The following is a 20,317-nucleotide window of genomic DNA, read 5'->3' as shown; positions in this document are numbered from 1 at the left end:
ATGTGGATATCCATTTTTCCCAACACCATTTATTGAAGAGACTATCCTTTCCCAATTGTATGTTCGTGGCACTCTGATCAAAAATTAGCTGACCATATATTCATGAATTTATGTCAGGGCTTACTATTCTGTTACACTGGGCTGTGTGCTTGTTTTTATGCCAGTAGCATATTCTTTTGATTATTAGAGCTTTGCAGTATAGCTTGAAATCAGGTTAACATGATGCCTCTGGCTTTGTTCTTCTTTCTCAAGATGGCTTTGATGGTGCAATATCTTTTGCGGTTCCAAATAAATTTTAGAATAGTTTTTTCTATTTCTGTGAAAAAATGTCACTGGAATATTGGTAAGGATTGCATTGACCGTGTAGATCACTTTGGGTAGTATGGACATTTTAACACTATTAATTCTTGATATAAGCCATGAGCACAGTGTATCCTTCCATTTGTGTTTTCTTCAATCTCTTTCATCGGTGTCTTACAGTTTTCAGTGTCTTATACCTCTTTGGTTAAACGTGTGCCTGAGCGTTTCATTGTTTTTGATGCTATTGTAAATGCAATTGCTTTTTAAATTTCACTTTCAGATAGTTCTTGTTGGTGTATAGAAATGCAACTGATAACAGTATGTTGATTTTGTATCTTCCAAATTTACTGAAATCATTTTTCTAAGTTTTTTAGTGGAGTCTTTAGGGTTTATAATAAGACCAAGTGATCCACAAACAGAGATCATTTTACTTTTACCTTTCCAATATGAATGCCTTTTATTTCCTTTTTGTTCCGAATTGCTATGGCTAGGACTTCCAATAATATGCTGAATAGAAATGGCAAAAGTGAGCAATCCTGTCTTTTTCCTGTTCTCATAGGAAAGGATTTTCACTTTTCACCACTGAGTATGATATTAGCTGTAGGTTTGTTGTTTATGACCTTTATTACACTGAGGAACATTCCTTCTGTACCATATTTTTTAGTGTTTTTATTATGAAAGGATTTTGTATTATATCAAGTGCCTTTTCTGCATACTGACATGATCATACAATTTTTTTCTTTTATAAATGTGGTATATCAGATCTGTTGATTTGCATATGTTGAACCATCCTTGCATCCCTGGAATAAATCCCACTTGATCATAGTGTATGGTCCTTTTAATCTGCTGTTGAATTCAGTTTGCTAATGTTTTGTATCTGTATTCATCAGGGATGAATTCATATGTTTTCTTGTAGTGTCCGTATTTGGCTTTGGTATCAGAGTAATGCTGGTCTCAAAGTGAATTTGGAAGTATCCCCTCATCTTTACTTTTTTGGATGATTTGTAGAAGGATTGGCATTAATTCCTCTTTAGTTGTTTCATAGATTCACCAGTGAAACCATCTGTTCCTGGACTTTTCTTTGTTGGAAGGTTTTGGATTACATTGTCAGTCTCCTTTTTGTTACTGCTCTATTAAGATTTTCTTTGTCCTCATGAGTCAGTTTTAGTAGGTTTTATGTTTCTAGGAATTAATCAGTTTCTTCTCATTTGTCCAATTTGTTGGTGTGTTATTGTTCATAGCAGTCTCTTCTGACTCTGTGTTTCTGTGGTAACAGTTGCAATGTCTCTTCTTTAATTCTGTTTTGTTTATCTTGTCAGAAAATCAGCTGTTAGTTTTATTGCTTTTTTCTATATTTCTGTTCTCTATTTCATATATCTCCGTTGTAGTTTTTCTTCTTTTTTTAGTTCCTTAAGGTGTAACGTGAGGTTGTTTATTTGAGGTCTTTTTGTTTCTTAATGTAGGCATTTTTCAGTATAAACTTCCTTCTTAAAACTGCTTTTGCAGCATCCCTAAGTTTTGATACATTGTGCTTCTGTTTTCATTTGTTTCAAGATATTTCTTGATTTCCCTTTTGATTTCTTCTTTGACCCATTGGTTGTTCAGGAGCATGTTGTTTAATCTACATATATTTTGCATTTTCTTCTTTTGGTTTTTTTTCTAGTTTCCTGTCATTGTGGTAGGAAAAAATACTTGGTGTGATTTCAATACTTTTAAATTTGGTAAGACATGTTTTATGCCCTGTCATGTGATCTATCCTGGAGAATCCTTTTCGTACACTTGAGAAGAAATGCATATTCTGCTGCTGGTATATGGAGTGTTCTGTATATGTCTGTTAGGTACATGCTGTCTAAAGTGTAATTCACATCCATTATTTCCTTACTGATTTTCTGTCTGCATGATCAAACTGTTGTTGAATGTGGGGTATTGAAGTCCCCTACTTTATTTCATTGCTCTCTGTTCTCCCTTCAGATTTGTTAATAATTATTTAGTACGTTTAGGAGCTACAATATATGGTACATATATGTTTATAGTTGTTATAGCCTCCTGATATAGTCATCCCTTTATCATTACATAATGACCTTCTTTGTCTCTTGTTACAGTTTCTGATTAGAAGGTATTTCGTCTGACATAAGGATGACTACCCCGGTTCTCTTTTGTTTTCCATTTGTATGCAATATCTTTTTCGTCTCATCACTTTCAGCCTATCCATGTCCTTGAAGCTTAAGTGAGTCTTTATAGACTCACATAGAGTTGGGTTTTGTTCTTTTATCCATTCAGCCACTCTATGTCTTTTGATTGGAGAAATGAAACCATTTACATTTACAGTAAATGTTGATAGGTAAGGAATTACTATTGCCACTTTGTTAATTAATTGTTTTGTAGTTCTGTAGTTTCTTTCTTCTTCTGTTGGTTTCTTTGTGACTTGATTTTTCTTATAGTAGTATGCTTTGATTCTCTTCTCTTTATGGTTTGTCTGTTATAGGTTTTTGCTCTTTGGTTATCATGAGGCTTTTGTAACACATCTTAGTCTTATAACTATTTTAAGCTAACAACAACTTAACTTCAATTACATAAGAAAGTTCAATGCATTTACGTGACCTCCATAATTTATTTTGATGTCCCAGTATACATCTCTTTATATTGTGTATCCATTAACATAATATTGTAGATGTAGTTATTTTTAACCCTTGTCTCTTAGCCTGTATGGTAGAGTTCAAAGTGATTTACACACCACCACCACAGGATTTTTATTTTTTTAAGGTGTAACTGATGTTTAATATTATATTACTTTCATGTGCACAACATAATGATTTTATATTTTTATGTATTGCAAAATGATCCCTCAGTAGGCCTATTAACATTGATCACTATACATAATTACAAATTTTTTATGTGTGATGAGAACTTTTAAGATTTGTTCTCTTAGAGACTTTCAAATAAGCAGTACAGTATTATAAACTATAGTCACCATGCTGTACCTTACATCCCCATGACTCACTTATTTTATAACTGAAAGCTTGTACCTCTGAAACCTTTCACTCATTTCACCTACTCCCCCACTTTTGGTGTTAAATCCAAAAAATCATTGCCAAGAGTGATGTCATGGAGCTTACCACCTGTGTTTGCTACATAATAAGAATTTTAATGTTTCTGGTCTTACATTCAAGTCTTAACTCAAAATAGATCAAATTTTGTGTGTGGTGTAAGATAGTGGTCCAGTTTGCCCAGTACCACTTATTGAAGAGACTGGCCTTTCTCCATTGTATATCATGGCTCCTGTGTTGTAAATTAATTGACCATTTAAGTGTACGTTTATCTCTGGGCTCTCTGTTTTGTTCCTTTGATCTGTGTGACTGTTTTTAGGTCAATACCATACCGTTTTGATTACTATAGTTTGGTAATATAGTTTGAAATCAGGAGGTGTGCTACCTCCAGCTTTGTTCTTTTTTTCTCAAGATCGTTTTGGCTATTCATTCGGGGTAACAGAGCCAGGGTCCTAGGATCCGGTGCGTACAGAACTACCACAGTAGTCCTGAGGTACAGGTGCACTTGCTGCAGGTATGGCACTGATGTCTGCGGTATACATACGTACAGCTCTTCCGTGGACCTGGGACCTGAGTTTCAGGGGCTCCCCACAGTGGCTTACGGGTGTGGGGGTGTGTGACAGTGGCACAGGCCCTGGGATGACAAGCTGTGGTGGCGGCTTGGGCCCAGGCTGCAGTAGCAGCATAGACTGGGGATGGTGGGTCGGAGTCTCACTTCTGGCCCCACGCGGCAGTCACAAGGCAGTAGCAGCAGCACAACTGCAGTGCTGATCTGTTAAAGCTGAGCTTCAGCAGCCGAGCTCAGGGCAGTGCTGCCCAGTCTCAGCACTGATGTGTCAGAGCCTCAACCTGGGGGCGGGGGGGGGGGCAGGGCTCAGTGATGGTAGCATCCTTGAGGATGATGGGTCAGAGCTATAACCTGGTATCCAGTAGGCGGGGCCCAGGGCAGCAGACACTGTGCTGGTAACGGTGGGGCAAAGCCACTGCCCTGAAACCAAGGCTGAGGCCCAGAGCTCGTCCTGTACATGGTGAGGTGCTGAGGCGCGCCTCATTCCACAGAGAGACTGGGGTCCCTGAGGGCAGGTCTCCTGAGTGACAGCTCTAGCCTCTGGGAGTAGCTGCAGGGGCTGGGAAGCACTGTGGTCAGCTCCGTCAGCTGGGAGCAATGTTGGTAGGAGACCACTGCAGCAGAGGCTGCACACGTCTCCAGCGGAGAGGCCTGCAGGGTTCTCCTTTTCCCCGCGTGGTGAACTTCCTCTGAGGCCATCCCTCCTGGTGCCAGGCTGCTCTTGACAGGGTGATGGCTTGACTCGGGTAGTACACTTCCTGTACTGTCCTGTGCAGCTATCCTTGATTTATTTTGGAGCTCTGCAGGGCTTTTTGCTGCTTCCTTGTAGCCCAGTACTTTCCCTGGGGGGTTTTCTTCAGTTTGTGCTGTTTATTGTTTTTGTTGGCTTCTTGTGTGGGAGGCGTGAGTTGGGGTCTCCTAGCCCTCCATCTTGCTGACGTCACTCCCCAGAATAGTTCTGTGTAATTGATTGTGCCAGAGGAAAATACAGAAGAAGGATAAGAAAAATCATCTTTAGGATTCTCTTCTGAGCCTGAGCTTAGCTTCTCTGCCGCACTAACAAAGGTTGTCTTAGAAGTTCACATATATGTCACTGCAGTGTCAACTCCGTCATTGTTAGCTAGGTTATTTTAATCATCTTTGCATTTATGTACTTCGATAATGGTTATGACTAAAGTATGACAGCTGACTCACTGACTTTTCCAGTATAACTTTAAAACCGAGCCATGCCTTATGTTCCATTGTAAATTACCAGGAAGGAACCTGCGTTGTTGGGTTAATCCTTATCAACTCCTGAATGGACTCAGTTATCTTTATAAATACACTTTCTTCTGTCTTGAAATTTTTAACTCTTGGAGATCTACTCTTTCCATCTCTAAAAATTTCAGTCATAGAAATTCTAGGAATCTTAGTAACCATATAACTTTAGTTACTTTTCAGTCTATAAATCTGTTTTCTTATATATCAGATGATAATAACCACCTGTTTCTTGAGAGTCCTTATGAAGATTAAATGAATAGCATTGTAGAAATCACCTGCCCAGTCCTTAACACATAGTAGGTACTTCATAAATGTGAGTTCCTCTCTCTCTACACCTCAAGTTAATTGGTGCTGGTATTGGTGAGTTGACCTTCAGTTAGCTTCTTCCACTATGCCTTTTCCCTAACTTAGAAAAATAAATGTTGCTTTCTTCTTGGAATTAATAATCTTTTAAACTTCCAATAACATTTCATTCCAATAACATTTCATTCTAAGTCTTTAGAAGTAAAAGTAATTTACTTCTTTATATCTTCCCACCACTGAATGAAATTCGTCTTATAGTAAGTTAACAACTTCAGCTGGAATCATTGAGATATGTAGCACATTGAACTGTGTCATGGAGGGTGACAAATACAGTCATTCTCTTACCAATATGAATCCTCTGATGGAAAAGATAGAAAATAAATCATTTCTATTCCTAAATGCTTTTAATATATTTTGAGTTAGGATCAAACTTAATCAAGTACAGTTTTTGGAAACTGTAGCAAGTTAAAATGAAAATAAGATTGATATAAATAATATAAGATTAAAAGAAATGTGATCAAAGTGAACTGAGATTAGCTAGAGAGCTATCATGGAGACCTGAGGAGGTACGATCACGTTGGCAAATGGAAGCACAAAGAAGAGAAAATGATACCTATGAACACGAGGTAGGAGGTAGAAATTTATATACCAGGAATAGCCAGCAAAGTGTTTGACTTGAATGGAAAGACAGGACACAAGAAAAATAATTATGTAGCATGTACTAAAGAGAAGTGATGGTTATTGGAATAATCAAGGAAATTAACGGTCAAGGCTTGGATTTATATTTTAAAGAAATATATTTCAGAGAATGAGTCAAGCGATTTCCTGTGGCATACCCTCCTCTTAAGGATTTATTTAAAGTATTAGGTTTTTTTCCCCCTGCCTTCTCTCACCCCGCTTCTAGATGTTTGCCTTTTCTATACCTCACATCCCAGGGGAGAGTGGTCGTGAAGTGGTATACACATACATGTGTAAATGCCTGCTCTGTTTCAAGATACATTAGGTGACATGCTTCTACCCATATTGATAGTAATCACTGTATGAGAGGAGGATTCCTTCTAGAGTGGAATACATTATAGGATGAAGTATGTAAGGTGGCATGGATAAACGGGGTGTCTTTCCGGAGTTTCCAGTCAGGTCTTTATAGTGCTGCTTAATTTTGACTTGAAATGATTGTCCAGATATCAAGCATACTCTTACCCCAGTGTAACCACTACAGACCCTTCTCAAATCAAACGTGTGGCTTTTCTGTAACCTGGCGTTTTGGATCCCTCTGCGTTAGTTCCTTTAGTGAGAATTTTAGAACTGAAATTGAAATTGGAAGTGAATGAGTTTCTTGAGAAAGGAAATGTACAAGGAGAGTATCAGAATGTCTTAGGAGATAATAACTGTGAAGGAACAAAGGCATAGAGAAACGCCTTCAGAGCAAGAAGGAGTGTTCACAGCCGTAGGAGACGTGGATTTGAAGAGCCTGATGTTATCTAGAAGGCCAGTTTGAAACAACTCTGTCAGGAATAAAGATACTAAAACTAAACTTTAGTGCCTTATAGTCACAAGTAGTAGATTTGTTTGCTTTTTGCAATCTCAGTTTTTTAAAATCATTAATGAGGTAGCAGCTCCATGTTGTCCACTAAATTACAAGGAAAATTGTCTTATTGGCAGTATTAAACAATTTATGATCAGTGGCAGTTTTTCAGAATTGAGTCCTGAGAAACACATATGAAAATAAATTTGCTGTGTTTTTACTAGAGAGAGAAAATTATTGATTAAATAAATTAGTTTTCATCTATATAGTTTTATGTGTGACAACTTAGCAGGACTATAATCTGAATTGTTAAGAAGCAAACAAAACTTGTTCGGTCATCTTAGAAAAGCTATCTCTTTCTGTCTATGACTTACATAGAAAATAAACTCCACTTTCTCATTTGAATATCCCTGTTTATGGTTTAGCTATTGACAGTCCACTCTAGGAAGCTGAAAGATTAAAAATAGAAAATTCTTCATTTTTAGTCACAAACTAATCAGCTAATTTACTGATTTGATCCCCCCTTCCCCCAACATAGCACAGTTATATTTCAGGATCTGAAATATATTTCAGGATCTGAAACACTTACTATATTAACAGTACTTACAAGTTTCTGGGTAGTTCCAGTTTCCGTTTAGCAGAGGCTGGTGTGGTGACAGTTGCCGTTTGTCACCCTCTTTAGAATATTTGTAGAAAAACTGACCTAGAGGGAAGCTAAAGAGAAGAGAATCCAAGTTCTGGTACCCGTGAGTACTCTGGTGTCTGTCTCACCCTCCCCACCTCAGCCTCGCTCCTACCCCGGGTGTCTGCACGTGCCTGTCAGGTAGGTAGACCTGTAATCAGCACTGTTAGCTCCTGCTTTAGGCATCTTATGAATTAAATGCAGTTGCAGGCTAATCACCATTTACAGCATTGCCTCCGTGAGACTGTATGTTCAGTGTTCTAAACAGGTGACTTATAAATCAGGTTTAGGTTTCAAAAGACCATCAGTAACTGAGGACCTGTCTAAAAATAGTAATAATCATGATGGCTGGCCTTTGCATGAAACATCACAGCTTATAAAGCAGTTTACCTGCGTGGTCTCATTAAAACCTTACCATAAATCTAGGAGATAAGCAGGGATGACCAGCACCATTTTGTTCTTAAGAAAAACCAACCTTGTGAGGAGGGTTTAGTTCACTTCTTCAGAGCTGCATGCCTAGTTGTGAGAACTGAGCCCAGATTCGAGGTGTTCTTCCGGAAGGTCAAGCAATCTTTCCCCCTCTCTCCACTACCAGTACCTTTTTAAAAGGCTGAGGTCATAAAGAGCTGTGTTTTAACCTCTTTGTCTACTTTTAACTATTTTTAATTTATTGGAATAAGGATATGATATTGACTGTCATTCCCACTGAGCAGTTAGTCTCTACTTCAGAGTCTTTAGGATCTAAGGAGCTCAATCATTATTTTGACGCCAAGCGTACATATAAAATAAGTTCAAAAATGTATTTTTAGCTGTTAGTTTCTCCTTTGTAATACTTCCAGAATTTTAATTTCAAGCAGGACCTTGACATACCATCTCTAATTACATGGTCCCTTTAATGAAGAATCCCAAATTCAGAAATGGAAATGAACACTAGTGTGTGTGCTCAGATCCTAAAGAGAATCAGGTACTGGTCCTATATAAAGTGTTACATATGGGCTTTAGAGAAAGTCCATAGTTTTGTTTCCTGGGGATTTGGGTTGGGGGGTGGCGTTTTTACGTTTTGTTTCGTTTCATTTTGGTTTTTACACCTCTTTTGTGGGGGAAAGTTTGGATATTTGGTTTGTATTCAGATACATATTTTATAGTAATTTTTAAAAACAAAAGAGTAGGGACAGAGGTAAATTGATCAATGTGATCAAAGATACTGGACAAGAGAGGAATTTTGGAATGCCTCCAGGTATCAGAAAATGGCTTTCTAAAATGCTAAAAGCATTCCAGTGGGTATCAGACAACCTGGATTTAAATCCCACCTCTGTAAACTCGGCTGTGTGATGTTGGGCAAGTTCCTTAACCCTAGTTTCCTCAGCTGTAAGATGGCCTTTGTATCTACTTTACATCATTATTCAGGTACTCAATAAGTTGACCATACTGTTGTTTAAAAAAGAAAAAAATCCAAAACTGTGTAGCATAGAGCTTATTCAGTAATCTCCAAAGAACTGAATTCTACACAGATGGTATTTGAAATTTTTAGCATCACCCGTAATGGGGTTTGTTTTGTTTTCTTCTCTCTCTCTCCCTCTTATTCTTTCTTCACCCCGCCCCGTTGTAGACTTCATCAACCCTGTTTGGACAAGGGATATATATTTTAATTTTAAAGAGCCCTTGTATTCTTTGTAGGTTGCTAAAATATATTGATAGCATCTTTTGTCTGAATGATTTCAGTGTGGTACATTTTTTTCATCTTTAAGAATAATTTTACTTGTTGTAGATAGTTTAGTATTCACCCATCCTTAGACATTATCTAGAAGTTGCCTTTTGTTTAATTCTGTCTTTTCTCTTCCTTTTAAATCACGTTGTCTTCTCTCTACCTTTGCATCCCTTCCGTCACTTCCATTCACCTTGCTGTACCATTCTCATCACTGTTTCCTGCTGCCCCAGCCACAGTTTTTTCTTTATCCTGTGCACCTTGTTTAGTTTGGTTTGCAACTTTCCCATCACATAATTGAAGTGGTTCTGCAGGACAGGCCGTAAAGCAGCTACTCACTTCTTGGTAAACTTCCTAGGTACAATTCACAGAGCTGTTTTTGGTTGAACCATGGTGCCTGAACAGAGCAGTTTGTTTAAATCTGAAGTTAGGATTAGCTTGAATAATTGAATGTAACAAATGTTATTGAGCAGCTACTTGTGTTAAGCACCGCGCTCGGCCCCCTGGTCATGGCATCCCTGCTGTCCATGGCCTCTGTTTACAGGGCCAGAGGCGCGAAGCAGCAGGGAGACACAAGCCAGGAGACCAGGGCAAGCGCGACTACGAAAATGCCCTAACCTTGCCTCTGGGCAAAAGCCACATACTTTTGTTCACTAAGAGTTCTATTAAATTGTAGGGATATGTTATTAAAGCGTCAATAATAATAGCTAGGTAAAGTATGATACAACATTGAGTAAAAATAAAATAATTTGTTAATTTTTTACTAAAAACAACAGCACTTAAATTCTCAACTTGATCTTGATTGTCTCCTCTGTTCCTAAGAAACTGTACTCTTTCTCACCTACAGGGGTTTGAAAACGTTAACGGTCCCCAGTGCTGGGTCCCCATCTCCTCTCACGCTGTTTCTCGTCCCGCTGTGGCTTCCTGACACCTGCTCTCTCCTGCAGCTCTCCCTTCAGCTGGTGCCTCTGCTAGGAGGCCTGCCAAGCTCCCCACCGTCTTTCCAAATGGGAATCAGGATGGGTCCTTCCTTCTCCTTCGAGGCCAGCTCGACTTCTTCACCATTCTGAACTGGTCCTCCTACCCAGCAAATTGCTAACTCACTTCACTGTTGTGCCCCTACCCAGCGCTGCTCTGCGCAGAGTTCCTCTTCCCGAGCTCTAGGAGCTGGGCGCTTCTTGCCGTCTGTTTACTGGGTTTTAAAGAAACAAAAAAAAAACCCTCTTTTTTAAATTTATAAACGAACAGCTTTTTTCCTCCTTTTCAAATGTCTTAAACACAATTTAACTGTATGTGAATGTTGGCACCGTAGCTGCGTACCGTCACAACCGCGGGCACTGCCCCCTTGCCCTCCCCGCCCATCCTCCCCGTTCTTCTGAGCTTGAAAGCCTGTACAAGGCCATTTTATATTCATGTGGTTAAATTACCGATGCATTTAAGTTCTGCTTTTTCCTTTGGTGCTTCTTAGGTCGGCTTGAGCAATCAACCAATTGTACGCTCAGATTTCCTCTGCTGTTGGTATTGAGGGCTTATCATTGTGTCTCTGTTTCCATATTCTCTGAGGAACCAGCTGACTAAATACTAGATGGAGTGAGTTTCGATCTGCTTAGACTTAAGGCTGCTTTTTCTAAAGAATTTGTCTTGACAGGTATGATTATTAAAGAATAAAGTAATTTCAAAATTAGTGTTTTAAAAAGTAATTCCAAATCTCCTCTTCTAATCTTGGGTGTATTAAACGTCTTTGAGGTATTGAAAAAAATGGTTCTGCAGTCTTCAGTTATAAAATACTGTATGTACAAAAACTAGCGTCACTGGCTTGGTGTAGTCACTGCTGTACTCCAGAATGGCCGAGTTTACACGTTGTAAATCTCTTAGGCCCCTTAAAAATGTGTTGGAATGTTTAAGCTTGAGGTTAATCATGTTTGAGTTAAGGAGGTCATTGTGTTGTTTTCCTAGTTGTTTGTGTCCGTATACAGCCCATTAGCCCTTTCTGGGGATGGGAGCTGAGTCTCGGGTTACAGTAAGAAGAGATAAGGCTGCCTGCCATTCAATGCTTCAGAAGAATATTGTAATACACACTGCTTCTGTCAAGTGGATATACATGACAGCCCATAAACATGGAAACCTATCCGGATAACTGTTGCTGGCCGCCAGTAGCCACATAAAGCCTGTTTTACATTCGGAAATGCTAAGCTTTTAGCTGTGACCTAACTAAGCAAAAGGAGTAATTTTCTGCCTTTCAGACTCATCAGCTGAGGCTTACAAAGCTTGAATGCTTTTCACAGGTGCCTTCAAACAAGTTTTTTATTCTCTGTACCTTCAGTTATTGGTAACCTGACAAACTGGAATTATTCTAAATGTTCACTTTCTAAAATTATATTTAGGATAATTTTTAATTATCCTAAATGATTCTTAGCCTTTTAGTCAAAGCCAATCTGTCTTCACATGGGCAAGCATGTGCTTATGAGGTTTAAGAAAAGACTTAAACAAATCTTAACTTCTTTATTTCCTTGCTGATAGAGTACCACTATGTGCAGAAAGAGTAACTCCACTGTATTCTATAGTTTAATTATAGAAGCAGGGCTTTTGGGCATCTTGTCCTCCAGGACAAGGTTGTTTTTGGTTTTTTTCCTTAATTATCCTAATCCCTGAAAAGGTTATTGTGTTGGAAGCTGATTTAAAGCTGAGACAGTCTTCAGGAAAGAATAAATGGGTAGAGGAATTGTACATTTAAGGGAATTGTACATTTAAGGGAATCAAGTTGCTTGTTTATAAGTACTGTGGTTTCAAACTGCCCTACAAGCTTTTTGTGTGTATCACGTCCTATTGCATCATCTGAGTTTGGGCCATTTACCAATGCTATTTCCTCATCGAGCCCAAGAAAAGGAACATTTTCCATAAACTACTCTGCATCAACATTTGATTCTACTCTGCGTTCCAACTTTGAATTTTTTTCGCTATTAAATCTATGGCTTTTATTTAAATCAGGTCTGTTGATTTAAGTCAAGAGATATCTTTTCTTGATCGTATATTGTCAGAGATCTTTGATTTAAGTCAAGAGATATCTTTTCTTGATCGTATATTGTCAGAGATCTAAATAACAGTGGTTCATGAACATTCTTGCAAGAAGCTAAAATAACATGGCGACAAAAAGAATTTACTGGTAAAGATTTATTTTAATTGGATAACTGCTAAAAACTTAAGTAGGAAAAAACTTGTCTCATTTAAATTTGTAAGCCTGTTTAAGAAGTAATTTGGCTTTCAGGTTTCCTTGGAGTTCTCAGGGAGAAGTCATGTGGTTCATTTTTGTATTAGAAAACTAACCTTGAAAATAAATCTTTACCTATGTGCCCAAGAAAACTAAGAGAGTACCTAATAATAATATTGTGCCCCAAATAAACTTAATATGCTGTTTCTTGATTCTTCGTATCCCTCTTATGTGATTCTTCACTGGCATCTGGCTGAGCAGCAATAATAGCATTTCTTGAAGTAAACTTGATCCAAATTGCTTCTGTAATTCTTTTCCAGATAATGGATTCATACCTGATTCACTCCTAGAAGATGTGATGAAAGCATTGGACCTTGTTTCAGATCCTGAATAGTAAGCTACATACGAAGTATTACTTAACCAACTCTTGGTTCTGTTAAATGTAAAACGTTATACACACATTATTGCCTTTTTTAAAAAAATCTAAGCGTTTATGCATATATGAAGCATAGCACTTGATATTAAGCAACGATTTAGGAAGCAGTCAGACCAATCAGTATTATAGCAGAGACTTGACTTACTTAAAGTGAGCTTCCTTTTCCACTCTGCACTTATGGTCTAGTTTTTTCAAAAGGGTCCTAAAAATGTAAATGCCTTTTTCCTTATTTTTCTCACTGTGAAACTTCTTCCATGTTTTGAAATTTTGTGCATGTCTTTAGCACCTTCAGCAAAAGTAGTGACAGGTATGTAGAATGTCTGTATTGCTAGTCGTCCCGCTTAAATAACCAGCAGGCCTTTGACATTCAGTCTTAAAGACCCTGAACATTCTAAATGATCTGAAACCTTTGCAAGTGGCCCCAGTATGTTACAGAATATAATTTTCAGTATTGCCTAACATTAATATCAGTCGTTGTCTTCGTTAATAATGTACATTATTACATCTATAACTTCTTCCATAAATTTGGGATCTTTATTATCCATGGGAAAAGCTCTCTCTGGTAAAGTGGATAGATCTTTTGATCAAATATGGTAATCAAATATATAATATATTAATCAAATATAGGTGATTTAAAAATCACATTTGATCTACACTATGTTTTCCTTTTTCTGCACAGTTGTCTTTTGTTTTTTCCCCCTTCTGAAAATGTATCTGACAGTGAACAAACTTTAGCTTACAAACATTTAAGGAAAGGATTCAGCAAAAGCAGCATAAAACATATTGGTACACAGTTTTTAGAACTTGATCCTGTTCTGTTTTTAAATAGTTAGGGTGTATTTTCTTCAAAAGTATGAAATACATATAAACATTTGCAGACTAATCACAGTTGAATTAATATGTCTCAATGTCAGTACCTAGCGCTGTGATGTTACCCTTACTTAGTAAGGGTAACTTAGACATAATTGTTGATTCCAACTTAAAGAGGAGAAATTCAGAGACAGTTGAACTAGTCCAATAAATGAGATAATAGTAACTACCGTACTTCTTAACTGATTTCCAAGTGGAAACCTTGTTTACATTGCTCTAATATGCAAAAGGGAATTGAACGGAGGTAATTTTGGTTACTAACGATTCTTAAGATGGGAAGGAGGAAAAAGGCAAAGTTGGTTTTTTGTTTCAGATTCTTACGTAGATGCCTATACGTCAGCTACTTAATTTTCCTTGTTTCATCAGAATACATAACATACCCTGCATTTTAAAGTTAGCACAGTAGAGTCAAATTGTTTTTCTAGAAGTAGCTGAAAGATTGCACTGAGTTATTTATTCGGTCCTTTGGTCTAGTCACGTTTATAATATGTGATGGCCCATTAACAGGGCCTTATTATCAAGGACTAGTAAATTATATTAAATATAATATGACCTTGCCTTTCTCTGTTTCATGTCATAACCTCCTGGCATTACTCAGACCCATTGAAGTGTCATATCCTTTGCATGTTGTACAGTTGACCCTCGAACAACACAGGGGTTAGGGGCACTGACCCCCGCACAGATGAAAATCCGTGTGTAACTTTTGACTCCCCCAAAACTTAACTACTAATAGCCTACTGTTAACTGGAAACCTTACCAGTAACATAAACAGTCTATTAACACATATTTTGTATGTTATATATATTATATTACTGTATTCTTAAAGTAAGCTAAAGAAAAGAAAATGTTATTAGGAAAATCATAAGGAAGAGAATTTACTTATGGTACATGTGTGTATTTATTGAAAAACAAATCCACATATACGTGGACCTGTGCAGTTTAAACCCATGTTATTCAAGGGTCAACTGTATAATAAGTTGTATTTAACCTGACATTTATAGTTTGAAAGATAACATGGAGAATGAAAATTTTCTGCAAAGACCATTTTCATTTTTAAAACTCTCTTCAAACTGCAGTCCACTTTGCTCCGCCTTCTTTCTGGTCACACATAATACCTGTCAGCAGTCTCGGCTACACCTGATCGTTACACCTATACTTCAGCTCTTTGAGAATTATCTTACCTTTTTTAACCTTCAGTTTACACTGTAAGAATTTTAAGCCTCCACCTCATTTGGTTCTTGAAAGTAAGCTTTTTCGGAGATGTTTCTGTTTATCTGATGTACCACTGCTTTTGATGCTGTTTCTTTTTCTCTTTGGGCTTAAAAAAAAAAAAAAGTTTATTTTAAGTTAAATGCCTCTTTTGATAGTTAAATTCAGGCATAGCCATGAAGCAAAGAGACTGTGCCTCTGGGAGGTTAAAAGCCTGTTTTCACAAGCCTGGGTTTTTAAGTTACTTTACCTAATAAGGAACAATATTCCAAAGTCATCATCATAATTTAAATTCTAAATAGTAACAGATTACTCTGGTTTAAAAATAACCAAGTTTTGGCAAATTAGATGTCATCCTGTGTATTTGTCATTAAGGGTTTAAAAAGAACAGCTGTCAGGCTTTTTGGCAGTCAGATGTGTTATAGTAATTTAATCATGGAAGAAGAAAAATAAGCTTTTTTCCCATTGGTATCCACTGTTTTTCTTTTTTCTCTCCCCATAGTATAAATCTCATGAAGAATAAATTAGATCCAGAAGGATTAGGAATCATATTATTGGGTCCATTTCTTCAAGAATTTTTTCCTGATCAGGTAACATAGCTGAAGAAATATATTTATTGTTTTGTTCTGTTGGGAGGATCATATTATGATTGTTTCAGCATTTTTTTCTACTAGTTAAAAATGTTCTCACATGCAGATCTTAGACTCATAAAGCACTATTATCATGTAAATACTTTCCCAACAGAGAGGTTAGACGAGTTGTGTGTTCCAATACAGCAACACAAAACTTTGGGGGACAGGGTTGGTGGAAGAGAGTATATACACCAATATAGACACATTGATATTGTTTTTCTAAAGGAAGATTCAAATTCAGAAGTTTGTGGAGTAAAAAGAGAAAGATTCTCTTAACCCACTCCCACCCCTGTTTTCCTTCTCTCGGGTGACTGTTGTTAATTGATTGGTATGTATCTTTTTAGAACTTTCTAAATACTAGCAAAGAAGGTAAAGGAGCCTGCATGTAGTGCGAACTGCTACCAGTGCTCTAAGTTCGAGGAGAATTTTAGTTGAGTAAAAGGAAAGCCTTTTACTGGAGTGGAGCTGTGCTGCTTCATGCTGGGACATGCCTTCCCCTGGCTGTGAAGGAGCTGAGTTAGAAGGATCTATCTATACCCGTCTCAGTATGCTCAGGTTATGTCTGTGTCATTGGCTAATTCTACAGCCTACACCTGGCTTGTCTTCCTATCTGAGTGCAGGGTTTTACCACCCACCCAAATTATTTAGCCAGGTGTATTGTGATCATTTCATCAGATACCAGCATGGTTTACGGTAAGACTAGCAGGCGCAGCTACCATTTATTGAGCATGTACTATGCACCCAGGCACCGTGTGCCCTACAAATTAGGTATTATTTTCCCCCCATTTTTGTCAATGAGGAAACAGAGGATTAGAGAACTTAAGAAAATGGTTTAACGTCATACTGCTAGCATGAGGCCAATTCAGGATCCAGTGTAGGTTATCCAAGCAAAGAGCCAAAGTACTTTAACCACTGTTTTACACTACCTTTCGTTGCTATTTATTTTATATCAGTTGTTAGTTACTAGAACTGGAGATATGTAAATTGTATTCAATTGTAGTAAAATATTTATTTTGTAGGTTAAAGTATATTAACTAACTCTGAAAATCAACAGCCAAATTATCTAAGCAACTAACTGCACTGACTCATGTATACAATTAAGATGATTGAATAAATTCTAGAGTTTTCTGTTTTGTAAAGCATTTGAAGGGGATACAAAAAATTATGAGAGCTTAGATTTTAGACATGAAAAGTTGAAAACAGTTAAAAATGTAAACAGTCTTTCAAAATAACAGCTGAAGAGATAACGCAAAGTAGTATATGATTCATAAATTGAGACGATTGCTAGAAAGACCCCAAAGTAATAGGGAACCCAAATAGTGTATTCAAGGCCAACTTTACAAAGTAGGATTTGAACCAGATCTTGAAAAATGAGAAAAGACTTGCAAAGAGCCAACAACCAAAGGTCTCTTCATGGGAAGATGAAGAATATGCTTGTCTCAAACAGAATTCAGGAAGGTGAGTGGTTGGAGATAAGACTGGAAGGGTAGGTTAGGTCCTGTAGTTTAGGCTTCTTGGTTGCAAATCCCAGCCTGAACTGCCTGACGTGGGCCAGAAAGATAGGAATTGGGAGGAGTAGCTCAGAGCAACGGGAGGACAGAGGAAGCAGCGCCTGGAAGGTGGTGCCGGGAGCCTCTGGGGCTGGAAGGAGTCTCATCCCCACCTCATCCCTCCTCGTTGGACAGGAGCTCCTTCTCTTGCTTCCAACTGGAAAAAATTCCAAGGAGGGACACTGGACCAACTTTTGTCACAATCAGATATGACCAGGAAGATCCTTAAGGGGCATGGGCACGGGGCACTCAGCCGTAGGCACTAAAGGGAATCACTGGGAGTCAGGCACCTGCAGGGGCCCGACCGTTAACGGCCTTCAAGGCTACGTTTAGGGAGGTGAACTTGAGCTTTAGCGAACTGAGAACCAAAGAACAGTGGGAATGACATGATCACTTTCTCTGGAAGTTAGTATAATGATTTATTCAGTTTCCTTTCTCTATTGAATGTTGTTTAAATCTCTCAGCACTATGTTTCCTTTTCACAGTTAAGGTTCACAATATTCAGAAGATATCTGTGGGGATGGAAACCCCCAATTTGGTACGATGGACCGAATTGGAAGTATTGGTGCATATGTTTGGAATCTGAGTGAAAGTGGTATCACTGCCTTTCTGTATTTATTGAGAGGAACAAATTATAAGCAGAAAAAAAGCAGAGATACATTTTAGGAAATTTTTTTGCATTTTAAAACTGTGTCCTTTTTTAAAAAAAATTACAGTAATACATGCATTTATTTAAAAATATAAACTGTAGAAGAGCTTATAATAAAAATCAGCACTCCCCCAATTTCCAGTCTCTTCCCCAGAAGCAAATTTCAGCGTTTAGATTTTATGGTAGTTAACTGCATAAGTCTAAGTGTCTTGCTTTGTCAGATGATTCCATAATCAAAGGATGTGGAATTAAGAAACTTCCATTTTAATTTCAGTTGCTAATTAGAAATTGCCTGATACAGAGATTTAAAGTTTTAATTGTTCTTTGTTTATAACAGGGTTCCAGTGGTCCAGAGTCTTTTACTGTCTACCACTACAATGGACTGAAGCAATCAAATTACAATGAAAAGGTAAGATAACTCACGTTGTAATTTGTCTTCACCTGGCTTGATAAAATATAGGCGTATATAACAGTGTTTGATTCCCATAAACTTGCCACCTCAGGAAGGAGATTATTCTAGGAGTCTCTTCACTATCAGAGCATATTTTAGACCTGGACTCAGTGAGATCTTCATTGGAATGTTGCAGCAGTAGTGTCACTGGGACAAGGGAACTCCATCTACATACATGTTGTTAGCCTTGGGTGTTGTAGGTATTACTAAATCAAGTTCAGTGTGCTGAAAGTCACTGATCTGTTTAAATGGAGGAGGAAGGGGTAAGAGTGAGATTTTTGATTTCGAAAAATATTTTAAAGGATTTAAATTAACATCCATAACACCTAGCATTTATTGAGCATTTACCTGGAATTGGCTTAAGCACTTTGTTTTATCTGAAGTTTAACACCATCCCATGAAGTAAGTATTGCCTGTATATCCCCCTTTTACAGTGGAGGAAACTGCCGCATGGGAGAGGTAAGCAGCTTGCCGCCGTCAGGCAGCCGGGAAACGGCGGAGCTGCGACGGGAGCCGAGGGCGTCCCCCTTAGAGCCCGCGGCTCACCCGCTGTGCTTTGCTCCACGGGCAAAGGCACATCAGTGCTTCACGTCCAGATATACGCACCGGCTTTAAATCAAAACTTTGGTCTCGCCCATTCACCCTCTTTGATTAATGAGCTTTGCCTACACCTAAGATATAGCTCCTATGTTTGCACTTATGCCAGTAACAGTCACAGTAGCTATAGCTAATATTAGAAGGTGTAAAGCCTAACGTGCCTTTTGTGTGTGTGTGTGGGAATACAGAAGTTATTCCTTTATTTTACTGTAACTTTTAAATCTCAGAAAGCAGAAACCAAACCAAAAAACCAAGTATTTATACAAATAAAATAATAAACTATAAAACTGTACTAAGGGAGTAAAGGAAGACTTGAACAAATGATGACAGAAAGGGTGATAATTGAGCACGCTGTGTTTCAGAGAGCAGGGCGATTCCCGGCAGCGTCAACAGACTCACCCCTCACAGCTGGGAGCTCCCACTGGCTTTTGAGTTGGAAGGTGCCATAGAGACAGTTGGTGCTGAACCGCTGTTTACTGCCCTCACGAATGGCCTCCGGTGTCTTGAAATACTGTGGCAGGGGGTGTCTTCTTCCAGTGCCAGCAACTGGCCCCATTGTCCTGAAGCAAGTGGTTCCGTTTTTAATACCTTAAACGATTACCCTCTGTACTAGAGTATAATTGCTCTACAATGTGTGTCAGTTTCTGCTGTATAACAAAGTGAGTCAGCTATACACATACATATATCCCCATATCTCCTCCCTCTTGTGTCTCCCTCCCACCCTCGCTATCCCACCCCTCTAGGTGGTCACAAAGCACCGAGCTGATCTCCCTGTGCGGCTGCTTCCCACTAGCTATTTTACATTTGGTGGCTAACATGCCTTTTTAATTTGAAATACGCATGCTGGTTTCAGATGTATCTAAATGAGGATGGCTAGAGAAAATAGATGATAATGTATATTAGATGCATAATTTCAGTTACAGCAAATCTAAACCTGTGACTAAAATTTATTTTCATAACAATATAAATTAGAACTTTTATTACATTAGGTTTGAAGATCTTTTTCGTAGTAAAATGATTTACTGATATCTATAGCAAAATATAAATTGTCAGTAAGCCAACGTGTATGCTCTGTTCTAATACGTGTGAATGAGTGCTTCCTCTAGAGTTTGAAGTTTTATGTAGCCTTGTCATAGAAGGTACTTTACAGTCACTACTTAGTTCCTTGCCTCTACAATCCCTGCAAGGTAGGTCAGTCACGTATTATCCATATTTTACAGATGAGGCCTCTGAGACAGGGAGATTAAGTGACTCAGCCAGGGTCACACAGCAAGTCATTGGCAGAGCAGGGATTGGAACTGAGTTCCTGATTCCCAATCGTGTCC

General features: G+C 38.2%; 1 protein-coding gene and 1 long non-coding RNA gene across 2 annotated transcripts in view; one reads left to right on the top strand and one right to left on the bottom strand.

Annotated features, from left to right (window-relative positions):
- The window catches only part of MINDY3 (MINDY lysine 48 deubiquitinase 3), a 101,433-nt gene that overhangs the window by 78,581 nt on the left and 2,535 nt on the right, over positions 1-20,317 (top strand). The window contains exons 12-14 of the mRNA XM_079915204.1: positions 12,919-12,991; positions 15,616-15,703; positions 18,282-18,353. Coding sequence (XP_079771330.1) covers positions 12,919-12,991; positions 15,616-15,703; positions 18,282-18,353 — 233 coding nt within the window. The remainder of the gene's footprint in view (positions 1-12,918; positions 12,992-15,615; positions 15,704-18,281; positions 18,354-20,317) is intronic.
- Positions 6,177-19,483, bottom strand: LOC307183139. The gene is made up of 3 exons (XR_013827379.1): positions 19,392-19,483; positions 15,086-15,222; positions 6,177-7,717 (listed from the first exon to the last, which is right to left on the bottom strand). It is a non-coding gene; the product is annotated as an uncharacterized lncRNA (long non-coding RNA).

The sequence above is a fragment of the Stenella coeruleoalba genome (assembly GCF_951394435.1).
Source record: "Stenella coeruleoalba genome assembly, chromosome: 2".
Lineage (NCBI taxonomy): Eukaryota > Metazoa > Chordata > Mammalia > Artiodactyla > Delphinidae > Stenella > Stenella coeruleoalba.
This window is presented reverse-complemented; position numbering and strand designations above follow the sequence as displayed.